This window comes from Lissotriton helveticus, chromosome 3_1 (assembly GCF_964261635.1).
Source record: "Lissotriton helveticus chromosome 3_1, aLisHel1.1, whole genome shotgun sequence".
Taxonomy (NCBI): domain Eukaryota; kingdom Metazoa; phylum Chordata; class Amphibia; order Caudata; family Salamandridae; genus Lissotriton; species Lissotriton helveticus.
The window spans coordinates 1,842,324,682-1,842,352,164 of NC_136061.1; the positions used below are offsets into that span (position 1 = coordinate 1,842,324,682).

Below are 27,483 nucleotides of genomic sequence, written 5' to 3' on the forward strand. Positions count from 1 at the left end.
CATTTCCCAAAAAAAGTTATTAGCTCTTTGATAGAAAGCAGTAGCTAAAAAATGAAGAATACGCAGAAAAATCAGAGTCTTAATCCAACAGCGTGTAAGCACAGTATGTAGCAACAGCCTCCAACAGGAAGTCATTGTTCTCATCTGAAAACATTTCAGCCATCCAATTCAATAGTGAGAATGAACATACATGTTCCTCAACGACCGGAGCCTCTATCACCATCGGAGGAAAACTCGGGTCATCTTCAATGTAACTGCGTGCCAATAACTCATGCGCCACTGCAAAAACATTCCAACGTCCCATTATTCCATGTGTCGCTGCTAAGGCCATAATCCCGCCGCCAGAACAGAGCACGTCATGAACCATTAAAGGACTCATCAACTGGTCGTAATCCGCGTTGGGAGACACCGTACTGCTGAGACACAAATCCAGGGTCCAGTCGAAATCACAGCTCAGGCAATGGAAGACAGGATGAACGCATGTGAAAAAGGAGAATCGAAACGATAATCCATAAGCTGCACTCAACGTTGCAAGAGGCAGCACACCATAGTAACTAAGCATTCGGTTGCGGACCAGCAACAACCGAGAAATATTGTCGTCTGCTGCAAGATGTGCATCCATTTTTAAGTAAACAAATTAATACAAGCAAACTGGCAACTAATGTGACCATTAAGCACAATTCACCAAAGATGCTGCAAAAAATGCAATGAAAAAACACCGACAAGACACCAAATATACTTTCTACAGAAGTCACAAGACCAATTCTTATAACTTTAAAAAAGTAAGCTAACCCCCTACTCGAGGACGCATTAAAGATAGTCTAAATTAACTCCCTAAAATTCCACGCCACGTCTGTATTTAACAAAGCATGCACTTCTGTGCGGGTGTTTGCTACATGAAGGACAAATGTTTCTCTAGCAGATGTAAGAGCGACCTCTTTTTGAGACAATACTTTTTATTAACTTTGCTTTACTGTTTTCTTGTGACTCGGTTCTAGCGAGGCACAAGATGGCTGCCAACACTTCCTGGTTTTGAGTGTTGACAGACAGTTCACAGCCAATCAGCATGCAGCTCGCGCTCGTAATTGAACAGATTTCAGTACGGGTACTGAACTCCGACTCTAGATATCGCTATGATTTTACTTGCAATTGTTTCAGAAGCTGCTGAACGGATTTACACCATTTAACACAAAGCACAATCTGCGAACCAAACTCTACCTCTCTGCCAAATTTGGTGCAATTCCGTTCAGCCGTTCGGGCTGTAGCCCTGGCTAAATGTCCCTATGGAAAATTGCATGGGGAAAACACGTTTTGGGACCTCCTTTTTTCTCGGCGCCCACTTCACGAACCACCCTCAAACTTTCAGGGAAGGAGCGGAACCGAGCAGGCCATTTTCGTGGAGAAATTCACGAAGATTCGTCCACCGGCGCCAAAGTTAATCCAAATAGAATGTTGTGGATTTCCTATGGAAACTAGGTCCTAACTATAACTACCTCCTGGCGATCGCCAGTAGGTAATATATATATATATATATATACCACATAATCCCTTTATTGCATTGTAGCACTTGTTCAAACACTTCACACTTTATAGTGAGAGTGCAATTAGGCACACACAGCACTTTAAGTGGTGCATACAGCACAGTATTTAGAAAACACATTTGTAATAGACTCAACCAATTATGAGAATAATGAATTCAGAAAATCCAGAGATGCAATTGTTGTTTTCACCCAGTATGGTTATTAACATATCCTTTTTCTTTTTTTAAACTGGTTGAGTAGGTTGAAGTAATTACACATATGCCAACAAAAATATGGTTGATAGTGATGCTTGTGTGGATTTTCCAACTGTGTCACATGCTCACAGCAGCATTATACCTCAATTTGAAGGAACTGTAGGGCATATTATCAAGAAAGGGCGGTACATTATCGCCGCTTTTATCGGCAGGAAACTGCCACTAAAGCGGCGATAATGGGCTTGATAATAGGCCCTTGTGAATTCCCATAGAAGCCCAGGTTAACACCAGAACTGGGCTTCTATTGGAATTCACAAGGGCCTATTATCAAGCCCATTATCGCCGCTTTAGCGGCAGTTTTACTGCCGATAAAAGCGGCGATAATCTATCGCCCTTTCTTGATAATATGGCACTGTATGTGATTACCTCAAGTAAAGCAGAGGGGTATGTCACAAGTAGAACGATTATTAGACAAATATCGTGGTGATGCTATACTTTAATTTTGCATTTCTGGATTTGTAACGTATTAGATAACAACAGTGTAAGTATGTTTTTTATGTTTATTCATTCCATGTGCTCAAGTGATTATCAATGATATATAAGGGGTAAAAAAACTCAGGGTTGTCATGTGACCAAGACCGCGATGTAGCGGTCGAAATGCGGCATGGACGGTAAACAACCATTACCACAAATCTTTTATCCTGCATACCATCATCCTGCATACAATGACAATGCAAATGCCATTACTCTGCAATGCCATTACAACGCATGGGATTACATTTTATATGCTTTTACCACGAAATTCGCTGTAAATGCATGAATGGAAAAAGCATATGGGGCATATTATCAAGAAACTGAGTTAAAATTATCGCCGCTTTAGCAGCAGGATTCCCCGCTAAAGCAGCGATAATGCGCTTGATAATATGCCATAGAGAATTCCCATAGAAGCCCATGTTCACACCAGAACATGGGCTTCTAAGGGAATTCACAAGGGCATATTATCAAGCCTATTATCGCCACTTTAGCGGCAGTTTCCTGCCGCTAAACCGGCGATAATTTTAACTCAGTTTCTTGATAATATGCCCCTATGTTTTAAAAATGTAAGTATAAGGTAAGAATAGGGTTTTGGGTTGAGGTGTAGGGGTATATGTTATGGGGGTTCAGGGGTGATTTTAGGGGTATGTGTATGTTTGGGTTTTGGGCTGCTGGGGTATGTTTAGGGTTTAGAGTGGGTTTAGGTTTTGGGGTGCTGGGGTACTGTAGGGGATTAAGTTGCATTTTGGTTTTGGGGTACTGGGGTATTTCTAGGGGTCAGGGTGTGTTAGGTTTTTGTGGTGTAGGTGGTATTTTTTGAGTTCAGGGGGCGTATACGGTTTTGGGGTGCAGGGGTATTTTTGGGGTTCAGGGTGCATTTAAATTTTGGGGTGCTGGGGTAATTTTAGGTGTCAGGGTGGGATAGTGTTTTGGGGGTAGGTGGTAATTTTAGAGTTCAGGGTGTGTTTAGGTTTTAGGGTACTGGGGTATATTTAGGGGTAAGGGTGTGTTAGGGTTTTGGGATGTAGGGGATATTTTTAGGGTTCAGGGTGCGTTTAAGGTTGTGGGGTGCAGGGGTATTTTTGGGATTCAGGGTGCCTTTAGGTAGTAGGGTGCTGGGGTAATTTTAGGAGTCAAGGTGGATTAGGGTTTTGGGGTGTAGGTGGTAATTTTAGAGTTTATTTATTTTATTTATTTTATAGCATTTATAAGGCGCACAGCTACCCACAAAGGGTTTCCCGGCGCCAAATCAGCAAAGACACAGGACACAACTAGAGAGAAAAACAGATCCGAAGGCAAATTATTTATCAAACAGCCAGGTTTTCACACTTTTTCTGAAACTCCTATAGTTTTCTTCTTTGCGTATTTGGGTGGGCAGTGTGTTCCAAAGAGTTGGACCCAGAAATGAAAAGGATCTTCCGCCCATTCTAGCCCGTTTATACCTTGGTACCGCAAAGTTCGCTGATGTAACTGAGCGCAGATTGCGGTTGGGTAGGTAAGGATTGGCAAGATCTTGAAGATACTTGGGAGCAGTCCCGGCTTTGATTTTAAAAAGGTAGCTCAAGGTTTTAAAGCGGATCCGATTTTCGACCCTGAGCCAGTGCAGGTCCCTGAGATGTTTAGTAATCCTGGCATATCTCGGGATTCTGCAAAGCAGTCTGGCCGCAGTATTTTGTACCAGTTGTAAGCGTCTTATTACTGCTTTGTTTGCACCCAGGTACAAGATGTTACCGTAGTCAAGCCGAGATGTCACTAAGGCATTGACTACGGTCTTCTCGGTGGTCGGTGGTAGCATCCAGACAATTTTGCGTAACCATCTGAGAATAGTGAAACATATGCCAGCCACTTTATTTGCTTGCTGCACCATAGATAGACTGTCATCAATGATGACCCCAAGATTTCTGACCTGAGTAGCTGGGGTCGGGAGCTTGCCTAGTGAGGTCGGCCAATGGGAATCACTCCAGAGATCTTTACTGTTCCCTAGGAGGAGGATCTCTGTTTTTTCCCCATTTAATTTAAGTTGGTTGGCCGACATCCAGCAGAAAATTTCATGGAGGCCTGATTTAAGTGCAGAAGAATCAGATGAGTCAGATTTAGATAGTGAAAACAGAATCTGAGAATCGTCTGCATAGGTCATCAAAACCAGACCGAAATTCTCTGCAAGGTAGGCTAGTGGGCGGAGGTACAAATTAAACAAAAGGGGACTCAGGATAGATCCCTGTGGTACACCGTGGGGAGAATAAAAAACATCCGAGCAGGCCTCAGAGGAGGTGATCTGGAAGGTCCGTAGGGATAGGTATGATTTGATCCATTCTAACGCCTTGCCCTCGACACCACTCTCCCCCAACCTGATGAGCAGTTTGGAGTGAGAGATGGTGTTGAAGGCCGCGCTTAGGTCCAACAGGACCAGGGCCACCGTTTGCCCATCATCTCTAAGCTCTTTGATTTTTTCCGTGATCCCAAGCAGGGCGGTTTCAGTGGAGTAACCGCTCCTGAAACCGGACTGAGACGGGTGAAGTAGTTCATTATTTTCCACATATGTGGAGAGAGCTTCATGAATATGCCTCTCCAGCATTTTGGAAAAAACAGGAAGCAACGATATTGGTCGATAATTGGCCAATATCGTAGGGTCGGCGGCTGGCTTTTTCAGCAAAGGGCTAACTATGGCATGTTTCCATAAAGCAGGAACTGAGGCCCGTTCCATAGACGCATTGAGTATCTCTGAAATGGGCGTCAGGGTGGAATCCTCCAGTTGGCTAATGATGCTGATTGGAATAGGATCGCGGGGAGAACCCGATTTGATAGATTTAAGAAGTTTCCTCAGTTTATCCGATGTAATGGGAGGCCAGTCTTCGAGGTGACAATTACCTTTAGAGATTTGAGAAGTGTCCTCTTGGTTATGAGAGGTGATGCTATTTTTATTGATATTAGAGACGATCTTCTCAATCTTTTCAGTAAAGAAGGACGCCAAGTCCTGGCATTGCTGAGTACTAAGAGGGGGAGCATCCGCTCTTGAGTTTTCTCCAGCCAATTCCTTCACCGTGTTAAAAAGAGTCTGGGATTTATTAATAGCTGTATTTATAGTCGTGGTAACATAGCATGCTTTAGCTTTCATGCATGCCGAGTGATAGCTGTTTCTAGCCCTACGATAGATCTCTTTTTGGTGCCCTTCGTAGTTCTTACGCCACTGTCTCTCCAGATTCTTACAAGTAGATTTTTCTTTCTTGAGGGCCTCTGTGAACCAGGGGGCCGGGGGACGATGTACTTTCCCCTTGCAGCGGGATAAGGGCAGACAGGCATTCACTGCATCGCTTAGCCATATCTGTGCGGCCTCAGCTATGCTTTCCATATCTCCATCCAGACATGGGAGGTCTTTGTTCAATGCACTATTAAGATCATCTAAGTTTAAACTTTTCCAATTTCTCCTCAGAGATTCAGAAGGAGTGATAGAGGGACGTTTAGTGGATTTAAGAGAGATAGCAAAAAGTACAAGGAAATGATCTGACCAGCCGATAGGGATAGTGTTCAGCCAGGATAGTTCTTCCATATTAGAGATGATAGGGTCAAGCAGATGTCCTGCTTTATGAGTAGGACCCTTATTACGCAGTGTCATATTCAACGCCGAGAAGTCAGCAATAAGATTTTTACAGGTCGTATTTTTCTCATCTTCCAAATGGAGATTCAAATCCCCGAGTATTGTAAAATTTTGAGCCTTTAAATGGTGAGGTAAAATAATTTACCAAATTATCAGACCATGAAGGGTTATTAACTGGTGGGCGATAAATAAGTAAGCCAGAGAAGGTGAAATTGGGGCTAAGGGTAATTTTAAAAGATGCTGCTTCGCAATTAGGAATGTCTGCAGGTTCAAAATTACATACGAAGTCTCTGCTATAAATAATGGCAATGCCCCCTCCTATTTGGCCAACGCGATCTCTCCTTACAATAGCATAGCTCGGGGGGAGTGCCGAAGCAACATCCGGACCTGCACTATCATGGAGCCAGGTCTCTGTGAGAAATATCGCACTGGGCTTCTCTTCCATTAGGAGATGGAAGATATCTAGTTTATGTTGTGGTAGTGAACGACAATTTACCACGTAAAAAGTGAAATTACTAGAACTGTCTTTCTGCCGGGGGATTTGATGAGGGGAAGCCTGCAGGATATCTGGATAAGGCTGGAGATTTGACAAGGAAAGGGAACACTTAGAACAGATTTGTGTTCCAGCATACAACGGGTTCAGAGTTGTACATTTCTCATGTCTGGCAGGGCGTAACGCTCTAAGAGACTCGCGCGTAAACATCGTACCTGTAATATAGAACGGGCAGAGTTCTGGGCCCTGAGTCCCGGCCTGGCCCGGACGGGCACAGACGGGCTGACTCTGGCTAGACTCCGGCGAAGACGAGGCGCGTCCGCAAAACGCGTCCGCTATCGCGGAGAAGGGCTGTTTCCTTTTATCCCTGACACTAGAGCGCTCTCACCGCTCTGTCCCGCCCCAAGATGGCCGCTACAGAGTCCCTGAAGCTCGGTGCCTTGCCCTAACTCGGCAGGTATCGAGCGCGTGTGTGCTGCAGTGAATGCAAGTAGCAAACAAGTGTGCAGATAACAAGATGAGTATTTTAAAATGCGCAGGTCAACAAATTCACACAATACAATTTTAAAAGTTTAAGTTCGATAAAAATCGGCTTTCAAATCTCCTTTAACAGAGTGTCTGAGCAGTAAGATGACAAACTGCCCAGGTGCTCGCTAGTTTGAAAAACTCTGTCTGAGGGCTCCTTTTATCCCTGACACTAGAGCGCTCTCACCGCTCTGTCCCGCCCCAAGATGGCCGCTACAGAGTCCCTGAAGCTCGGTGCCTTGCCCTAACTCGGCAGGTATCGAGCGCGTGTGTGCTGCAGTGAATGCAAGTAGCAAACAAGTGTGCAGATAACAAGATGAGTATTTTAAAATGCGCAGGTCAACAAATTCACACAATACAATTTTAAAAGTTTAAGTTCGATAAAAATCGGCTTTCAAATCTCCTTTAACAGAGTGTCTGAGCAGTAAGATGACAAACTGCCCAGGTGCTCGCTAGTTCAGGGTGCTTTTAGGTTTTGTGATAATGGGATAATTTTTAGGCGTTGGGTGGGTTAGGGTTTGTGGTGTAAGGGGTATTTTTAGGGTTCAGGGTGCATTTAAGGTTTTTGGGTGCTGTGGTATTTTTGGGGTTCAGTGAGCATTTAAGTTTTGGGGTGCTGGGGTAATTTTAGGGTTCAGGGTGCATTTAGGGTTGGGATACTGGGGTATTTTTAGGGGACAGGGTGGGTTAGGGTTATGGGGTGTAGGGGGCATTTTTGGGTTCAGGGTGCATTTAGATTTTTGGGTTCAGGGGTAATTTTTGGGGGTCAGGGTGGGTTAGGGTTTTGGGGTGTATGGGGACTTTTTAGGGTTCCGGGTATGTTTCAGGTTTTGGAGTGCAGGGGTACTTTTGGGTGTGTTTAGGTTTTGGGGAGCAGGGATATTTTTCGGGTTCAGGATGTGTTTAAGGTTTTGGGGAGCAAGGGTATTTTTGGGGTTCAGGGTTTGTTTAGGTTTTGGGGTGCAAGGGTAATTTTAGGGGTAAGGGTGCGTTTAAGGTTTTGGGGTGCAGGGGTATTTTTGGGGTTCAGGGTGCATTTATCTTTTGGGGTGCTGGGGTAATTTTAGGGGTTCAGAGTGCGTTAAGGTTTTGGGGTGTAGGGGAAAATTTTAGGGTTCAGGGTGCAAGGGTATTTTTGGGGTTCAGGGTACGTTTAGGTTTTGGGGTGCAGGGGTAATTTTGGGGTTCAGGGTGCGTATAGGTTTTGGGGTCAGGGGTAATTTTAGGGGTCAGGGTGGGTTAGGGTTTTGGGGTATTTTTGAGGTTCAGGGTGGGTTTAGGCTTTTTGATATATATATATATATACGAGGCGAGGAGGGAGAAGGCACAGGGAGAGCCACCAGAAAATTGAGGAACCGACAGGCCAGGAACAAGAGGTATTGATGGAGGATTTGAACATCATTAACCTCTCACAAAGAATCCTGACAACAGATGAAGAAAACGTGCTAAAACTGGGACTTACATTCTATCCAACAGGTCGCTATGAGTATGCACAAACACGCATAGACTTATTTTTATTTGTTCGGAAGCTCAACCTCTGGAAGTATTTTAAACAGAGGCGCTTAGAGAAAACATACAAAGTTCACCAATGGTGCGCAGTGCGGCCCAACTAGATCTTTCTGATAAGAACATCAGAGACTTGGAAAACATGGCCGTACTGGAGGATCTACTGGAAGAAAGTGGATCCCAGAGTACATCACCAGTAGATGTAGTAGGAAGAGGCACATCCATGGATATTACCCAAATAGGTGAACGCAGCGCCTTCAAGCCAACCTCGCGCTTTCTCCCCCAGACACCGACTGACGCAGTGGACGTTTTCTCAGAAGCAGTTAGTCGCGACTTACAAAAGTTATCCAAACTAGAAGAGTCCAACAAGGGGAACATCAAGTGGAATCTCTCATTTCATCAGAGAAATGCTATTTCAAACCTTGAAAAAGATGACTCAATCGTGATAAAGCCTTCAGACAAAGGCGGAAACGTAGTCATCCAGAGCCGGGATAACTACTGTAAAGAAGCCCTACGTCAGCTACAGGACCGCGAGAACTACTTTCCGACAACGGAACATGAATATCAAGAAAGCATTCGGAAATATCATTCCCTCATTGAACACTGGTATGGAAAAGGAATACTAGGAAGGGAGGAATACTTATTCCTGCAGAATAAACAACCGAGACTACCCAGTTTTTACCATCTTCCAAAAGTACACAAGGACGCCACTCAGCCACCAGGGAGACCGATTGTGTCGTCCATTGGAGGATTAACCGAAAAGATGTCGAAATTTATTGACTCATTTCTGGCCCCATGGGTACACTAAGGACACTAAGGACTTCCTTAGACACATACAGGATGTGGAGTGGGAGGACGACCTGGTGATGGTAACAATGGACATCTCCAGTCTGTATATGAGCATCAGACATCTTGATGGGATTGAAGCGGTGAAGACCTTTTTTAATTTACGACCTGCCCGCTACCTGGAGCACAGCAGAATGATTTTGGACTTTATGTCTTTCTGCCTGAATAATAATATCTTTATTTTTCAGAACCAGCGATATAGACAGGTTAGGGGGACCGCTATGGGCACCTGCTTCACCCCCAGCTATGCGAATTTATTCATGGGCTGGTGGGAGAAGCGGGTGGCCTGGGCGGATGACAAAACAGAATGGGTCGATAGGGTGGTATGCTGGAGGAGATACATCGACGACCTCTTCCTTATTTGGAAGGGGTCGGAATCCTCAGCAATGGACTACATAAAGGCCCTAAATCAAAATGATCTGAATCTGCAATTCACCTACAATATGAGCAGGAAGGAAGTCAGCTTTCTAGACCTAAGGGTTTTCATTGATTCAGGCACAATCCAGACCGCACTCTTTAGAAAGGAGACGGCAGGGAATTCCGTCCTACATGGACGAAGTAGTCATCCAGCTTCCCTTGTTAAGAGTATCCCCTACGGGGAACTGTTGAGGATAAAGCGCAACAGTTCCCTGGAAAAAGATTTCGCAGAGGCTGCAGATAAAAGCGTGAGACGCTTTAAATCACGCGGCTACTCTAGAATTGTACTCCAACAAGCTAAAGGGAAGGCGAAAGCCGTAGATAGGCAAACCCTACTGACTGAGAGAAGGGCTGGAACCACAAAAGGTGGAAGTGGCATAATCAGACTGATAACAAACTATTCGGTGGCAGCGAATAGAGTCAGAGCCATTATGTCCAAGAATTGGGTTATCCTCAAATCTGACACCGTAATTGGCAAAGATCTACAGGAACACCCTATGATTACATTCAGGAAGATAAGATCATTGAAGGACAGATTGGTCACAAGCCATCTGTCCAGGGAAAAGCCCAAAGGAGATCTGCAAGCCATGCATGGGTCATACCCATGTGGGAAATGCAAGGCCTGCAGTAACAGTCAGAAGGTACTCACATATCAGGTGCCACATAAGGACTCTCAAATTAAGATCAGCAAGTTTATTACTTGCTCGACTACATTTGTGGTATACTGTCTGAAGTGTCCCTGCGGACTTCGGTACGTGGGGAGCACCACAAAGGCAGTCAAGTTGAGAATCTTAGAGCACCAACAGGCCATCATGAATAAGGATGAGAACTACCCGATGGCCCGGCACTTCGCCACTCATCACAATAGTGACAGAACCCTACTTAGCTTCTTTAGCTTAGATTGTGTCCCACAAGATATAGGGGTGGGGACCTCAAACAGAAGCTCAGATGCTTGGAGTCAAGGTACATTATAGATCTTCAAACGAAATCCCCAGGGGTCTTAATGCAGGGGAAGAACTACTATCACATCTGTAGTAGTAGAAATTAGAACTGTATATGTTGAGCTCTGTCACTGCCTGAGAGTTTATTCATTTTTTCACAAATGCTTTAAGAAATCGAGTTGGTAGTTGGTTTTTGGACCCTTTATGATGAATTTGATGTTTAGAATTTAATTTGATAGTGTGGTGAAGGGGGTATTGGTGATTATGATTTGCAGCTTCACTGAGTGGGCCATTCAGGCATTAGGAATTTATTAATTTGTCAGGGGTTTAATCAATTAGAATTTCCCTTTCTTAAACCTCTACCAATGGATATACTGAATCTTTGTGCAATGCGAATTATGTTGATTTAATGAATTGTTTTTTCGGATTCTAAATTAAGAAGCCAGATTGATTCAGCCCATCCAGGGCAAAATTAGTTAACATAAGACTATTCATATATTGATAGTCAATCCGATATGTATTGTTTATTCAACATTATGAACATTACTTTTATTCAGGTTTTTTGCAATTTTGCTTGAGTTATTTACCATTCTAAGATGGCGCTCATGATTTGTAACATTGTCCGTTTTTAATTTCGATTGTTATGCCTTATTTAACTTTCGCCTTGCCGTCGCCAGCTGACACTGACGAAGGCAAGTGCTGAAACGCGTCTGTTATTTTGATATTTGTGTGCAATAAACCTAGAAAAGGTTTGACCTACTGCGAGTGCTGATTCTTGCTGTTTTCGGACTGCGGAGCTTGAATATATATATATATATATATATATATATATATATATATATATATATATATATATATATATATATATTACCTACTGGCGGTCGCCAGTAGGTAGTTATAGTTAGGACCTAGCTACCATTGGAAATCCGCAACATTCTATTGGGAATAACTTGGCGCCGGTTGAGGAATTTGCATGTAATTTTCCAAAATTTAGGCCAGCTCCGCTCCGCTCCGACCCCTGGAAGTTTCGGGGGGATTCGTCATGCGGGGGGGCGAGAAAAAAGGGGGGTCCCAAAACGTGTTTTCTCCATGTTAATTTCCATGGGACGATTAGCCACAGCTACAGCCCGAACGGCTGAACGGAATTACACCAAACTTGGCAAAATTGTAGGGATTGGTACGCAGAAGTGCCTTTTCTATATTTGGTGAAAATTGTTCCAGTGGTTTTTACGAAAATTAACTTCAAAAACACATATATATCTATATGCGCGCTTCGAGCGCTTACCGGCACGCGTACCGGGGAGCGCACCCAGTGCGACACGGAAGTGCGCGAGCGGAAAGCTGATTGGCTCTCGGGTGTCTGTCAACATTCCAAATAGTCCGGAGAGTCTGCCATCTTGTGTCTCGGTAAAATCGAGACCAAGAGGTGAAAAAAAAAGGGGAAACGATTATAAGGGGGCAGGGTAGACACCCCCTGACCCCCTAGGTTTTCTGAGGGGGGCCTAGAAGGACCCTGAGGTACAAAAAAACTATTTTTTTTTTTAAAAATCACGGGGTAAGCGCTGGGTGCGTTCCCATGTATGCTTCATGGTACGCCTACCCTGAGCGCACCACAGGGAAAAACAGTGTAAAAAATTAGAGTAAAAATATAATTTAGAGTGCTTAGAGGTAGGGTAGCTCTGAAAAGAGCTGTTGAGTTATGTGGGTGTTTTTTGTACCTACAAGTAGGTTCCGATGCAGAGTCTAAAATTCAAGAGGAAGAATCTATTCCCCTCATCTGTAAAATGTACACCATCTCTCCTATAGATGCCTGCATGTTGTAACGTAAGTTGTTGTGGTATATGGAACCCATACCATAGTCTCTGAGGAAAGCAGAAACAGATTTATTCACATGTGTCCTTGCTTTCTCAATCTGTGGACAAAATTGGTTGGACCAGTTCCATTTTTGCCTTTGGCATATATTAGAAAATACCAAGGCAGTTTTTGGAAAAAGTGACTTCAATTGTCCAAAGGTGTCCTTTAAAAGCATTTCCAGACCTACCCCAGTCAAAGTGCCCAGGTCATTGCCACCACAGTGCACAATTATGAGGTCAGGGTGTGGTAGATGCATAAAGGATTTTACCAATGGTATCAATTGGTGACATTTCAATCCTCTATGTCCAATCCACATAATATCCACATTTGGTAAATTAAGGTTGTGAATACCTCTGTTTGCTGCATATTTTTCACTCCAGTGAACAAAGCTATGACCCAAAATCCAGACGTTAGTCATCTTAAAGGTAGATGTGGTTGTATTCAGATGAGTGGTGGAAATGAAATGGCAGTTTGAAAGTAGGAGTTATGAAAAAAAAGTGGTTGAGATTCAGTGCATTTGAAAAACAAGAAATGATTGGTGGTTTCTTAAAATTCTCCACTGAAAATTAGGGTGCATGCTTTTGTTTTTTGAGAGAAGTAATTCTAATGGTTGAGAAAAAGTCATTGAAAGAAACATTGCACATGATTAGCTAGTATATTGAGAGCTCAAACACCCTTGCTGAGTTAATTTGCAACATAGTATGATGAACTTTTCACCTGTGTGCTGAATTAGACGGGAGTTACCATGGTAACAGGCTGAATGAGCAGTAGGGGATGGGAGAATATTATGTGAGTTTGAAAGTGTTGAAATGTAGAACCAATTGAAATGTTAGTTTGGTTTTGAAATAGTGTGGGAAGAAGTTTGATTGGTTAAGTCCAGGGATATGCGTGAAGAATTACAGGGAATCAGGGCCATTTGTGGTTGCAGTGTGAGGTGCACATCAGAGATTCTGCTTAAGAAACTCTGGTGTGTGTGACTGACTCTGTTCTAAATCGTCAATAGCATTTTTAAAGGTGAGTAATGATTCATTTAAAATAGATAGACTGCTATATGCACTATGGGGAAGATTAAGAAGCATATTGTGCTTCTTTATTCTTGCATTGTGTGTCATGTTTTTTTGTAATGCTGATAAAAAATTTAATGGTGCATATTGGAAATGTATTTTAGAAATGAGATAGGTTGCTCCCTTGTAATGTAGTGGTCATTTAAATGGGCTGTGCTCTGTGTCAAAAACGATTTACTATGGAAAAAGTTTTTTGGTAAAATGTCTGGCTTTAAAATTTTGGACAAGTGTCTGTGTGAAATAAGAAATTATATTTTCACATTTTTCAATAATGTCACCTGTGTCTGCTGACAGTTTGCCTCTCTTAGCTCAAAGGGTACTCGGTGCCTGTGTCTCATGTCACTCTGGTAAATGTTTTCTGGTAAAATGTCTGGCTTTAACATTTTGGTCAAGTATCACACTGAGTGTCAGTGTGAAATAAGGAATTATATTTTCACATTTTTCAATAATGTCACCTGTGTCTGCTGACAGTTTGCCTCTCTTAGCTTAAAGGGTACTCTGTGCCTGTGTCTCATGTCACTTTGTACCTGCCCCATCTCTCTCTTTGTGTGTGTCATTTCTCTCTTTTTGTGTGTCTCATGTCACCCTGGTAAATGTTTTCTGGTAAAATGTCTGGCTTTAAAATCTTTGTCAAGGATCACACTGAGTGTCTGTGTGAAATAAGGAATTGTATTTTCACATTTTTCAATAATGTCACCTGTGTCTGCTGACAGTTTGCCTCTCTTAGCTTAAAGGGTACTCTGTGCCTGTGTCTCATGTCACTTTGTACCTGCCCCATCTCTCTCTTTGTGTGTGTCATTTGTCTCTTTGCGTGTGTCTCAAGTCACTCTGGTAAATGTTTTCTGGTTAAATGTCTGGCTTTAAAAATGTTGTCAAGGATCACACTGAGTGTCTCTGTGAAATAAGGAATTATATTTTCACATTTTTCAATAATGTCACCTATGTCTGCTGACAGTTTGCCTCTCTTAGCTTAAAGGGTACTCTGTGCCTGTGTCTCATGTCACTTTGTACCTGCCCCATCTCTCTCTTTGTGTGTGTCATTTCTCTCTTTGCGTGTGTCTCATGTCACTCTGGTAAATGTTTTCTTGTAAAATGTCTGGCTTTAAAATGTTTGTCAAGGATCATATTGAGTGTCTGTGTGAAATAAGGAATTATATTTTCACATTTTTCAATAATGTCACCTGTGTCTGCTGACAGTTTGCCTCTCTTAGCTTAAAGGGTACTCTGTGCTTGTGTCTCATGTCACTTTGTACCTGCCCCATCTCTCTTTTTGTGTGTGTCATTTCTCTCTTTGCGAGTGTCTCATGTCACTCTGGTAAATGTTTTCTGGTAAAATGTCTGGCTTTAAAATTTTTGTCAAGGATCACATTGAGTGTCTGTGTGAAATAAGGAATTATATTTTCACATTTTTCAATAATGTCACCTGTGTCTGCTGATAGTTTGCCTCTCTTAGCTTAAAGGGTGCTCTGTGCTTGTGTCTCATGTCACTTTGTACCTGCCCCATTTCTCTCTTTGTGTGTGTCATTTCTCTCTTTGCGTGTGTCTCATGTCACTCTGGTAAATGTTCTCTGGTAAAATGTCTGGCTTTAAAATTTTTGTCAAGGATCACACTGAGTGTCTGTTTGAAATAAGGAATTATGTTTTCACATTTTTCAATAATGTCACCTGTGTCTGCTGACAGTTTGTCTCTCTTAGCTTAAAGGGTGCTCTGTGCCTGTGTCTCATGTCGCTTTGTACCTGCCCCATATCTCTCTTTGTGTGTGTCATTTCTCTCTTTGCGTGTGTCTCATGTCACTCTGGTAAATGTTTTCTGGTAAAATGTCTGGCTTTAAAATGTTTGTCAAGGATCACACTGAGTGTCTGTGTGAAATAAGGAATTATATTTTTACATTTTTCAATAATGTCACCTGTGTCTGCTGACAGTTTGCCTCTCTTAGCTTAAAGGGTACTCTGTGCCTGTGTCTCATGTCACTTTGTACCTGCCCCATCTCTCTCTTTGTGTGTGTCATTTCTCTCTTTGCGTGTGTCTCATGTCACTCTGTTAAATGTTTTCTGGTAAAATGTCTGACTTTAACATTTTGGTCAAGGATAACACTGAGTGTCCGTGTGAAATAAGGAATTATATTTTTACATTTTTCAATAATGTCACCTGTGTCTGCTGACAGTTTGCCTCTCTTAGCTTAAAGGGTACTCTGTGCCTGTGTCTCATGTCACTTTGTACCTGCCCCATCTCTCTCTTTGTGTGTGTCATTTCTCTCTTTGCGTGTGTCTCATGTCACTCTGGTAAATGTTTTCCGGTAAAATGTCTGGCTTTAAAAGTTTTGTCAAGGATCACACTGAGGGGCAGATTTATGAAGGCCATGCGCCGCCGGTGCGTCACTTTATTTGACGCAATGGCGGCGCAAACAATGTGCCCTATTTACAACGTGACGCATCTAGGAGATGCGTCACGTTGTAAAGCCCTGCACCATCACGAGGCGTTCCGGCGCAGGGTGGGCGTTCCGGGGCAGGTGCGCCTCGCAAAAGTGGCTGAGTGAAATCTATAAGATTTCACTCAGTCACTTTCAGGACAATGCTGCGTCAAAAGCCTGCGCCTGCTTGAAGCAGGCGTAGGTCTTGACGCAGCATTGTGGAGATGGGGCACCCCCGAGCCTTGCTGGAGCTGCGTCGTGCTTGCGACGCAGCTCCAGCAATGCGCCACCTTTTCGGCACAGATGCGTCACGCATCTGTGCCGTTTTTGCCCCATGGTGGGCCGCATTGTAAATGCGGCACACCATGGGTGGCGGAGCAGCGGCGCAGGATGACTGGCGCATCCCTGGGGATGCGCCAGTCATCATAAATCTGCCCCTGAGTGTCTGTGTGAAATAAGGAATTATATTTTCACATTTTTCAATAATGTCACCTGTGTCTGCTGACAGTTTGCCTCTCTTAGCTTAAAGGGTACTATGTGCCTGTGTCTCATGTCACTTTGTACCTGCCCCATCTCTCTCTTTGTGTGTGTCATTTCTCTCTTTGAGTGTGTCTCATGTCACTCTGGTAAATGTTTTCTGGTAAAATGTCTGGCTTTAAAATTTTGGTCAAGGATCATAGTCAAGGATGAGTGACTGTGTGAAATAAGGAATTATATTTTCACATTTTTCAATAATGTCACCTGTGTCTGCTGACAGTTTGCCTCTCTTAGCTTAAAAGGTACTCTGTGCCTGTGTCTCATGTCACTTTGTACCTGCCCCATCTCTCTCTTTGTGTGTGTCATTTGTTTTTTTTGCGTGTGTCTCATGTCACTCTGGTAAATGTTTTCTGGTAAAATGTCTGGCTTTAAAATTTTTGTCAAGGATCACACTGAGTGCCTGTGTGAAATAAAAAATTGTATTTTCACATTTTTCAATAATATCACCTGTGTCTGCTGACAGCTTGCCTCTCTTAACTTAAAGGGTACTCTGTGCCTGTGTCTCATGTCACTTTGTACCTGCCCCATCTCTCTCTTTGTGTGTGTCATTTGTCTCTTTGCGTGTGTCTCATGTCACTCTGGTAAATGTTTTCTGGTAAAATGTCTGGCTTTAAAATTTTGGTCAAGGATCACACTGAGTGTCTGTGTGAAATAAGGAATTATATTTTCACATTTTTCAATAATGTCAACTTTGTCTGCTGACAGTTTGCCTCTCTTAGCTTAAAGGGTACTCTGTGCCTGTGTCTCATGTCACTTTGTACCTGCCCCATCTCTCTCTCTGTATCATTTCTCTCTTTGTGTGTGTCTCATGTCACTGGTAAATGTTTTCTGGTAAAATGTCTGGCTTTAAAATTTTGGTCAAGGATCACACTGAGTGTCTGTGTGAAATAAGGAATTATATTTTCACATTTTTCAATAATGTCACCTGTGTCTGCTGACAGTTTGCCTCTCTTAGCTTAAAGGGTACTCTGTGCCTGTGTCTCATGTCACTTTGTACCTGCCCCATCTCTCTCTTTGCGTGTGTCTCATGTCACTCTGGTAAATGTTTTCTGGTAAAATGTATGTGAGATTAATATTGAAACTGTACTGCAGTTTTGCTGTGACACAGTTGCTGGGCTATAAACTTACTTATGTTGTAAACTAGAGTTTATATGGTTCACTTATCTTAATTCATATGTAGTATGTTAGTAGTGGTCTATAATATGTTATTTTTTTACTTTACCACAGATTGTAATCATCTATAGAAAGATAAAAGAATATGCCGACGAAGGAAAGAAGAAGAAAAACTTACAAACATGGTTTATTTGCCTTGATAACACAATTAGACGATTCATCCAAAACAGAATCTTCAATGAAAAAAAAGAATGCTCCTGGTAAGCAAACAAAGGACTTTTTTAGGAAATTAACGCAATGTAAAATAATCTGGATATTGTTTCAAAGAAAAATAAAATATCTGTAAATACAAAGAAAAAGCAGAGCGCCCCAAAAAATGTTAGACCTGTAGAAGGAGATGATATTCTCTATAGTAATAGAAGGAGAAATCAATTTATTGACATTCATAGATGAATGTTTTATAACAGAATTGTTTTAAATTTATTAAAACATTTTAAGATTTATCAAAAAAAAAGTGCGTTTTACTAGAAAAAAAAGTATTGTGAAGATTGTGGATCAGGCTTTTGAAGTGAAAAATAAATTATTCACTTTAGTAATCAATAGAATTCGTACACTAGATAAGGTAATCAATGTTTTGAAATCAAAATGTAAGTGGAAAAGCGTAATTAATCGGACTAATTTTTGTGATGTTTTTTCTGGGGAATGGAAGCATAGTTCAAGTTGTGAGCCATTTTTTATTTTATTTTATTTTTTTTATTATTTTTTTTCGATAGTAAATATATATATATTTACCAATGACAAATACAGAAAATAAAAAAAATAAAAAAATAAAGAAGGAGAAAAGGAAAACAGCATATATATTCATAACATCATGTCAGTTCAGCTCATATCAGGAAGGGAGTCTTGCATTGGAATACCATTCAGAAATTGGGGCCCAAATCTGAATACCAAGAGCTCTAGATCTTCTACCTCTTGTCCTATATATAGCTAACTCCTGTTTATATGTGGCAAGAAATCGACTAAGCCACATCTGAAACGTGGGTGCAGGGGGATCTTTCCATCGCGCAGCCAATATAATACGGAGGACGGCGGTGCCTAAAAAGACAATCCTGCGTTCCTCCATACTATAACCTAAGGATTCATCATGACCGAGAATATATAAAGTAGCAGAAGATCTAAGATTCCGACCAAAAACCTGTGCCCAAAATCCACCAATCATAGCTTGTAAAATATCAAGTTTGGGGCAATCTGCAAACATGTGGATTAGATTTGCTTGAGCCTGTCCGCATCTCGGGCAGCAGTCATCTGCCCGCAATCCCCACGTGAAAAGCTTAAACGGAGTATAATACAGATTGTAAATAGTCTTATAATGTTGAGCTTTAAGATTAGGGGCTAAAAATAATGTTGCTGAGAGGTTTAGGGAATAATCAATATCCACATCGGGGTTTCCCAGTTTTAGTGCCCAGGATCGCTCAACACGATCTAAATCATCGACAGAAGATTCCAAGAGTAGATCATATAGGGTTCCTATCCTGGTAGCCTGTTTCCCAATAATAGAAAAAAAATGAAAATTCTCTAAATTAAAGTTAAGTTTAGAGTTACGGATACTAGTAAACACTTGAAAGTATTTTAGGAAATCTGTAGATGGAATATCAAATCTCTGCCGTAACCCTTCAAAGCATGGAGAAACATTTTGTCCAAAAAAGTCACCTAGTGTATGAATGCCAAGATTCTCCCATTTCTTAGAGGTATTATCCTTTAGATAAGTTGGTATGATCTTACTATGCCATAAAGAGGTGTATTTAGTGATTTTAGGAATACCTAGGTGTTTAGAGGCAAGTTTCCATATTTTCCATGAATCACTAATCACCTTAAATTTGATCTTCTTATAGTATGATGTCTCAACTTGTCTCAAAAATAAGCCTTGGCACCTACTGCCTAATCCAAGTTCAAAAATAGAAGGGATATATCAATCTATATTAGACGAGAAGGAAGGTTTGGCATTAAAAAATTGACCCATTTGATGAAGTAATGTTGACCAAAGATAAAGTGTCAAATTCGGGATTCCAAGGCCACCTCTGTGTAGGGAAAGAGTCAGTAATGGTAACGCTCTCCTAATTTTCCCATAGCTCCATAAGAATTTAGATATAGTAGAGTCTAGATTTTTAATAGTGGAGATGTCGGCCATCAGTGGAATGGCCCGGAACAGATAAAGTATTCTCGGAAATATACTCATTTTAATATAATTTGCCCTCCCTATTATAGATAGATGTAGATTGTCTACCCTCCTGAGGTCAGTTTTTACTATATTGATCAAGGGATCATAATTAAGTCGGTTGATGTTCTTCTCCTCAGGAGATATATTTACCCCAAGATAAGTTGCATTTTTAACCTTATATGGGCTGTCATATGTGATGTTATTCGTACAGAGAACCATGGTTTTATCCCTATTTAGAGAATAGCCAGAGTAAGATCCAAAAACCTGGGTGATTTGCTCTATTTCTATTATTGCATCAGCCGGATTGGTTGTAAGGACGGCGATATCGTCGGCATATGCCAAAATTTTGGTTGAGTACAGGCCCACCTTAACTGGCTGTATTTGAGGGGAAGTAAGAAGCTTTAAAATTAAAGGATTAATTACTAGGGCAAATAATATCGGGGAGCATGGGCAACCCTGCCTAGTGCCTCTTTGTACCTCTACAAACTCCGATTCTGCGCCAGCGATGGAGAGTTTGGCCCTTGGTTTGATGTATAGAGCTTTTATGGCTTTAATAAAACCAGGACCAAAATTGTTGAATTCCATAATATCCCATAAAAACCGCCAAGATACACGGTCGAATGCTTTTTCGGCATCAAGTAGGATCATCGACATTTCACCCCCCGTGGCGCCTATGATGTCAAATAGGGAAATAGCTCTACGGGTATGATCGGTCGTGCCCCGCCCAGGGATGAAGCCATGCTGCCACGGGGATACAAGATGTTCGACGACCCTGCTCAATCGATTTGCAAGGATTTTAGCATACAGCTTTGAATCGGAGTTTATGAGGGATATAGGCCTGTATGAGGACGGAAACTGAGGGGGTTTCCCCTTTTTGGGGAATATCGCTATATTAGTGTGTTTCCAGGAGTCTGGTGATGTTGAATGATACTGTACCCCCAAAAAAAGATCTAATAGATAGGGTAGTATCTGTTTGCCCAGCGCCTTATATAAATCTAAAGGGATCTTGTCGGGGCCAGCAGCTTTTCCATTAGCGAGATCTGATAGTGCTATCTCTAGCTCTATAATTGTGATTTCCTTTTCAAGATCTTCCTTAACTACTTGATCAATTTTTTTAATTAGTTCTGGTTCACGAAGCCACTCATTGAGAAAGGTTTTTGTATCACTAGTAGGCTGGTGATCATCTTCCCCTTGATAAAGTTTCTGATAATATTTTTGAAACACACCTACAATGTCTTGGGTAGAAGAATATTGTTGTCCCTCATGTTCGATATATTTTATTTTACTGTATGTTTGCTTTTGTCGGGTTCTAAGAGCTAATTGTCTCCCTACATTTTCCCCTGATTCATAGATTTTATTTTTGTTAGCTTGATATATTTCCGCGGCTCTTTGCGTTAGCGAGCTATTCATTTCTGTTTTTAAGATCAATAGCTTTTGCAATGTATTAGACGTTGAAATTCCTCGCTGAATCTGGCTAGCATGTAGTGTTTCAAGGTTGGTGAGTTCCAGATTAAGCTGGGTGATGGTACTATCCTGAGTCTTTTTACACTTAGCTACAAATGATATAGTCTCCCCCCTTATCGCTGCCTTAAAACAATCCCAAACAATGAACCTAGGCGCACTATATTGATTACAATCAAAAAAGGCTTGGGCCCATGATGTTATATGTTCTATATATTCGGGGTTGACAAGGAGCTTACGGTCAAATGTCCACTGGATATTAGGTCTTTTAAAACTATCAAGATCAAAGAGAAGAGTGAGCGCGTTGTGGTCAGAGATGGTTTTAGGGGATTTAATAATATCTATTAGGGCCGCTTTCTGTAGCGATGTCATGATGTAGTCGTTTCAAAAACTTTATTTCGATTTCATATAGAAACCATAAAAGTGTACATAAACAATTTTAAAAAAGACAGTAAAATTAGTCAATCACAATACATGTTTACATAGTTTTTCTTAAAACCAGATACCATCAATATCTCTTTCTAATCACCAAAGCTGATCTAATAACAATCATAATTTAACAAACAACATACATTTTTAAAAAGCAACGTATTCTCAGTAGATTTAACAGAATTAGCTAACCCTATGATTCTAATTATCTGAATAGTTTACACGGTATACACCAGCCTAATATTGACAGTTCTTATGTAATGTGAGAGGGTTAGATTGAGGAAAGTTGCTATACTTAAAAGTGCTTTGTGGTAAAAAGAATCGACTAAAGGGAGAGATACTATGCTCATTTGATGAGCGAGATCTGTAACCCAGCTTAGTGTTGTTATCGACGGTTTGTTTCCAGAAGGGGAAGTAAGATTCACTTGGGTAAAAATCATGTAGATCCCAAGTTGTTATAGGACCATCACCTTCTTGGGGCTGCCAGGACTGGAGATAGGGAACAACTTGTCTGCTCCTAAATCTAATTAGAACCAGGTCGCCACAGATATCTTTTCGAAGGGGACCCAACCAACCCACTCTCCTCACACTGACTATCCTACCATCAAAATTGTGGGGTAAGGGTCTATTTTTCGATAGCCAAAACTTAACTTTGTTTAGGAGGTCGGTGGTTCTCTCAGGTTTTCCATGTTTCAGTGGAGGAACCCCCGAGAGGATGGACACAAATGGAGCGGCCTCTGGGGGAAGATTGATACGAGAATTGTTAATACATTTTAGTCTAGGCTCGGTATTGCGATCTATGGCAGGTATGGGTATGGGTGGTGCCTTAGGGACAGGTGGGCACACAGTAGTAGGGAATGTTACTTGTGTTAGAGGAATTATATTTTGCTTAGTTTGTTTGGGCGGATTGAAAAGACCAGCATGAGGTGAACGCTTAGATGTTACAATGTGGGAGGATTGTGCTAGATTGAGTTTAACAGTTTCCTCAATCCCCGTCAGTCTATCCCCCAGAGTATTTATTTTTTCGATCAGGGGATGGATAATGGTTTTAAGCATTTGTTCGATCGTGGCCAGTAGAGCCAAATGGGAAGAGCTTGCTGAATCGTCTAGTTTTTTGCCCACCTCTGGAGTTAACAGAGCAGTGATAATAGGCGGGTTTATATCTGAGGGCGCATTCTGCAATTTTGGTGTTTTGATTTGGGACCCACTTTCTCCAACCCCGTCATGTTTCCTTGTAAAAGATGTGACCTTAACGGGAGTTTTATTTTGGGTACTTGCTTTTATGGATGTAGTTAGAGGCCCCTGTATACTAACGCAGCGGGCTAGCGGGCTAGTGTTTGTTACCGGATGTGGTGATGTAACAAAGATATACTTAATATTACACATACTGTTTAATTCGTCTAGCCAAGGGAGATTAAGCGCAGTATTAGATGTTTTACAAGGGGGTTCCATGCTAGTAGGGATATATTTAAACTGAGCAGTAAAAATAGGTATAACGACTGTGCAATATGTTCGTTGGTACCGAATTGTCAATAGCGTGCCCGTCTTGTATCTTAAGGCATAAGTTCAACCAAGGAAATATATTGTGTGACTACTCCCTTAGGGGTCTAAGTAACTGTTTCTAGTCAGAAGTAATAGTCAGTGGAATAGTCATTCAGTGGCTTTACCTCCTCCTTCTTGTAGGCCAAGGGGAGTGGCCCGTCCCGTCCTCCTCTGGCCTCTGAGGGCCACAGAGGGCCCGCCCTTTGCCCGGGCTTCGCCCGGCGCTGCCCGCGCGCTCCCGCGTAGCGGGGGGCAGTCCTTCCTTATCAGCACCTCCGGGCGCACACTGATTGGCTGCTTGCGGCGTCCAGCCGCTAGGGATCTTGGGGGATGTAGTTCCCTCTCCCGACGGCCGTGCTGCGATGTCCTGGCAGCGGCGGCAATGGCGGGAATGACGGGGCTGGAGGATCGCTCGGACCCAGGAGCACAGGGCACAAGGTAATGGGCAGCTCTCTGTCCGCTGAAAACACCTCCCGCTTCTGTAGACACCTGATGTAGTCTAATCGAACATATTTGTTGTGGGGATAAGAATAGTAGGTGAAGCCATTATCATTCTGTCTCAACATAACCCATACATCAGATAGGTCATGACTATCCATCAGATGGGATACTGCCCTAAAAGCCTTAGGTTTACGACCGTTATAGTTCTGGGACAGTTTGTTATTCACTAAGTTCCCTAGGTTCAATATAAATCACCACATAAAATGAGGGGGCCAGGCCAGGAGGCCAGTTCTAATTCAAGATCACCAAAGAGTTGTGGATCGTCCAAATTAGAGCCGTAAAGTGAACAGATGGTAATGCCTAGCTCCAGTTGAACCATAGCCCACCTGCCACACTTATCTGCCAGTTGGCGTCTAGGGGCCCCTAGGCACGGTTTAACCAGAATAGCAACCCCACGTGTTTTAGATGTTTGAGATGTTGATGCGATCAGATTATAGCCAGGAATTTTTAATAGATTCTTATCACTTTCGGCTATATGGGTCTCCTGGATACATAGAATATCGACAGGGTCCTGATGTAGCAGCTGAAAAAGTTGAGCCCTTTTTTTTCCATCATTAAGGCCAGCAACGTTCCAGCACCGCAGTTTTAATCTCCCCCTTTAACGTTATCCTCCATCACACCAGTTTGTTCTATACTGTATAAAGTATACCCGCATATTTCAGACTCTGTATTAATATTCCAATCAAAATTCCAATTAATCAACATAAATAACGTACAATTCCTGATAAGAGAAAAAAATCGCAAGTTTTGATCATTTCTTATATTTATACTTATGTTATTGATCAGGCTCATTTTTATCGTTTTTCCCCCCCTCTCCCTCTCCCCCCCCGCTCTCTCCCTCTCCCTCCCAAGCCCTACTTCCCACCCCCCACCCTCCAAAACCCGCACAGTGAGGCAATTAGACTCTATAAGAGTCTGTTAGTGATGGAAAGACACTCCCAGACCAAGCCAAAAAAGAAGAATCACATCAACAAAAAATAAAAATATTTTTCCCCAGTAGAAAAACAAAAAAAAAAAGGAAAGAGGAGAGTTTTCTTAGGTTGAAATTAATTAAGTATGGAAAGAGCACGAAAGAATAAAAATAAAGATAAGGGTAAGATAAAGAGATGATAAGTAAAGAGCGTAAAGATATAGGCGGAATTGGTCTTGTATGGATATAATAGCTAATATCCCTAACCAATTATCTTAACCAGTTACCCTGACATAACCCAGTTTCCAACCTCATTAGCTTCCCAGCCATCGGCCCAGAAAAAAGTTTTTTTTTTTTTTTTTTTAAACCGGACTTGTCATCATTAAATCATTAGATCATACTATCTAAAAATTCTTTAGCTTTTATCTCGGAGGTGAAAAATTTGGTCTGTCCATTATACAGTACTTTCAATTTGGCTGGGTTATTCAGGTATACTTGCGCTTTCTTCTCCATAAAGGGTTTGATAAGTTGTCGTAGGCGCCACCTTCTTTCCACCGTAGTGTGGCAAAAATCCGGCCTAACAAAATAGGAGATGGAGTCTCTGGTACGTCGGGCTTCCGGCCTGGCCTTATCTGAAATGGCTTGTCGGAGAAGAAAGTTACCAAAAAATACCAGGACAGCCCGTGGATAATTTCCCTGTTTCTGGGTGGGTTTTAAAGCAAATGGTGTTCTATGTGCGCATTGCACTTCTAGCTCCCAGTTCCATGAGGAGAGCTCAGGAAGCGTGTCTTTAAAGAGCTGGATGATGAAAGCTCGCATATCAGTACCTTCGATGTTTTCAGGTATTCCAAGGACGCGTAGGTTGTTGCGTCGAAGACGATTCTCCATGTCTTCGAGCTTCCATCTCACATCGCTTAGCTCTGCTTCATGTGATTCAACCTGTTCCTGAGTGGCTGTAGCCTCAGCCTCATTGGTGACTATGCGATCTTCCATTTCTGTCATTCGAGTGTTAAAAGTGCCAACAGTTTTTGACAGTTTACGTACTACTCCCTGTACCTTATGAAGAGCGAGTTGTGCCTTACGACCATCTCTCGATGTTTCCTCACGATGGGAGGCGATAGCCTGGAGGACTGTATGCATCACCGTGGAGAGTGTAGCATCTTGCTGATGTACAGAACTCCGTTGAGTGGAACGCGAGCTAGAAGTATGTTCATGCTCTTGAGAGCCAAGTACCATGGAAGGGGAATAGTCCCATGCTAACCCCTGGGCTCTTTTCCTCCGTAGGGTCGTTCTTTTATTCTCCCTGGATTCGCCAGTTCTTGTCTCAAGATCGCTTTCTGTCCCAGATTCGATATTCGTCTCGATATCAAGCTCAGAGTCATCTGACCATCTAGCCTCCTCAATTCCTTCGGAAATCGAATAAAAATCCGATGGATCCCTATCAGTATCAGTGGGGTCAGGGTCAGGGATTGTCTCATCTCTGTAGTCTTTCCCACTTCCATCTAGCTCCTCCAGCAGGTTCTCCAAATTCTTTGAGGTATCTCTGGTTCCTGATGCCTGCATATCGCTTATTAAGGCGCTAGACGTAGGCTGAGTCTGCCCGCCCTGCAATATTTGACCATCCTGCGCAACCACATCCTCAAGAATATTAAGAGTTGTCAGGGCAGCGTTAGGTATTGTTACTGATGGGGCTGCCGGGTTTGTCAAAAGTGTCAGTGTATCCTGGATTACCAGATCAGTAGGGAGGGGTAGTACATCACAAGGAAGGTAAGTCTCCATACCCCGCTCTCCCACGTTGGAGTCTACTAAGCCTACTAAGCCTGCCATCATAGATTCCTGGAGCCTTACTGAGATATTCTCCTCAGCCGCTGAGATTGCAAGAATAACAGCATTTCCCTTTTCATTAGCTTTTCCATTTTTAGTTTGTCCACTGGGTGTCACTGTTGGCCCAGATATGGCATTCTGTGCACTCTGAGCAGTTGGTTGAGTTGCCGATTGAACCATGGGTTGGAGCGAAGTAACTGCCACCACCTGAGCTGAAGGAGCCGAGGCAGGAGTCTTCCGGAGTAGTTCAATCACCGAGGGACCAGAGATGGGTGTTCCAGGCGTCTGTTTAGAGCTTTTCCCAGGTCTACCAGCAGTAACAGTGGAGTCAGTGAGATCAGCGCTTCCCTCACGGCGCAGAACGCCGCCTCGTTTCGACATCACCTCTCTGTCACGGAGAGCCTGTTTCGCTGCTCTGGTCTTGGCTGCGGCAGCGGCTACCACCGCAGCGTTCTTCGGTGCCATATCGTCAGAGTCTCTCTGTGAGGATTGAGCAGTGCAGGGAGGAAGAGCTGTATGCACTGAACTCGGGAAGATAACCTGTTTCTTTTGTGCTGCCACTTTCCCAATCTGCATGCGAGCAATCAATCTTAGCACGAAGACTCCAATTAATGACGTGCAGAACGAGAAGCGTAACTCCAGGGCATCCAGGTCCAGTGTATCCTTCACCCCCTCGTTCTCTGCTCGACTCCCGGCCATCTCATCATTGACATCGGGGAGAAAAGGTAGCGTAAGTCCCTTTTGCTCTCGTCGGTTACTTACTCAGAACAGGAAAGTAAACGATAGGTAAAAACATCACTGTTCACGTCATAATCCAAATATTGGCCCGGGAGGTGTCTTACAGCGGTCTAATGCACCGCCGCCATCTTGCCTCCCCTCAACTCTGTGAGCCATTTTTTAATGAAGAGAGTTACTTTCAGGATAATAATTTGGTGCATGCAGTTGACACCAGTGGTCGAGCATATGAGGTGAAGGATGGTTGTCCGGTTGAAAAAGAAAACATTGTCCCTAGAAATGCAGAAGAGGT

General features: G+C 42.5%; 2 protein-coding genes across 9 annotated transcripts in view; one reads left to right on the forward strand and one right to left on the reverse strand.

The window, feature by feature from the left end:
• LOC144823886 (uncharacterized) overlaps positions 1–27,483 on the forward strand; it is a 1,846,314-nt gene that overhangs the window by 553,783 nt on the left and 1,265,048 nt on the right. For 7 of the 8 annotated variants that reach the window (XM_078682777.1, XM_078682776.1, XM_078682774.1 and 4 more), the window contains one exon: positions 17,686–17,831. The exons of the other annotated variant lie outside the window; for it this stretch is intronic. Coding sequence is in view for 1 of the 7 variants with exons in the window: in XM_078682781.1 (XP_078538907.1) it covers positions 17,823–17,831 (9 nt within the window). In the remaining 6 variants the exon portion in view is untranslated. The remainder of the gene's footprint in view (positions 1–17,685; positions 17,832–27,483) is intronic. 8 annotated transcript variants of the gene reach the window in all.
• Positions 1–27,483, reverse strand: part of LOC144823884 (mucin-5B-like) — a 946,734-nt gene that overhangs the window by 457,898 nt on the left and 461,353 nt on the right. The gene's annotated exons all lie outside the window — the stretch shown is intronic.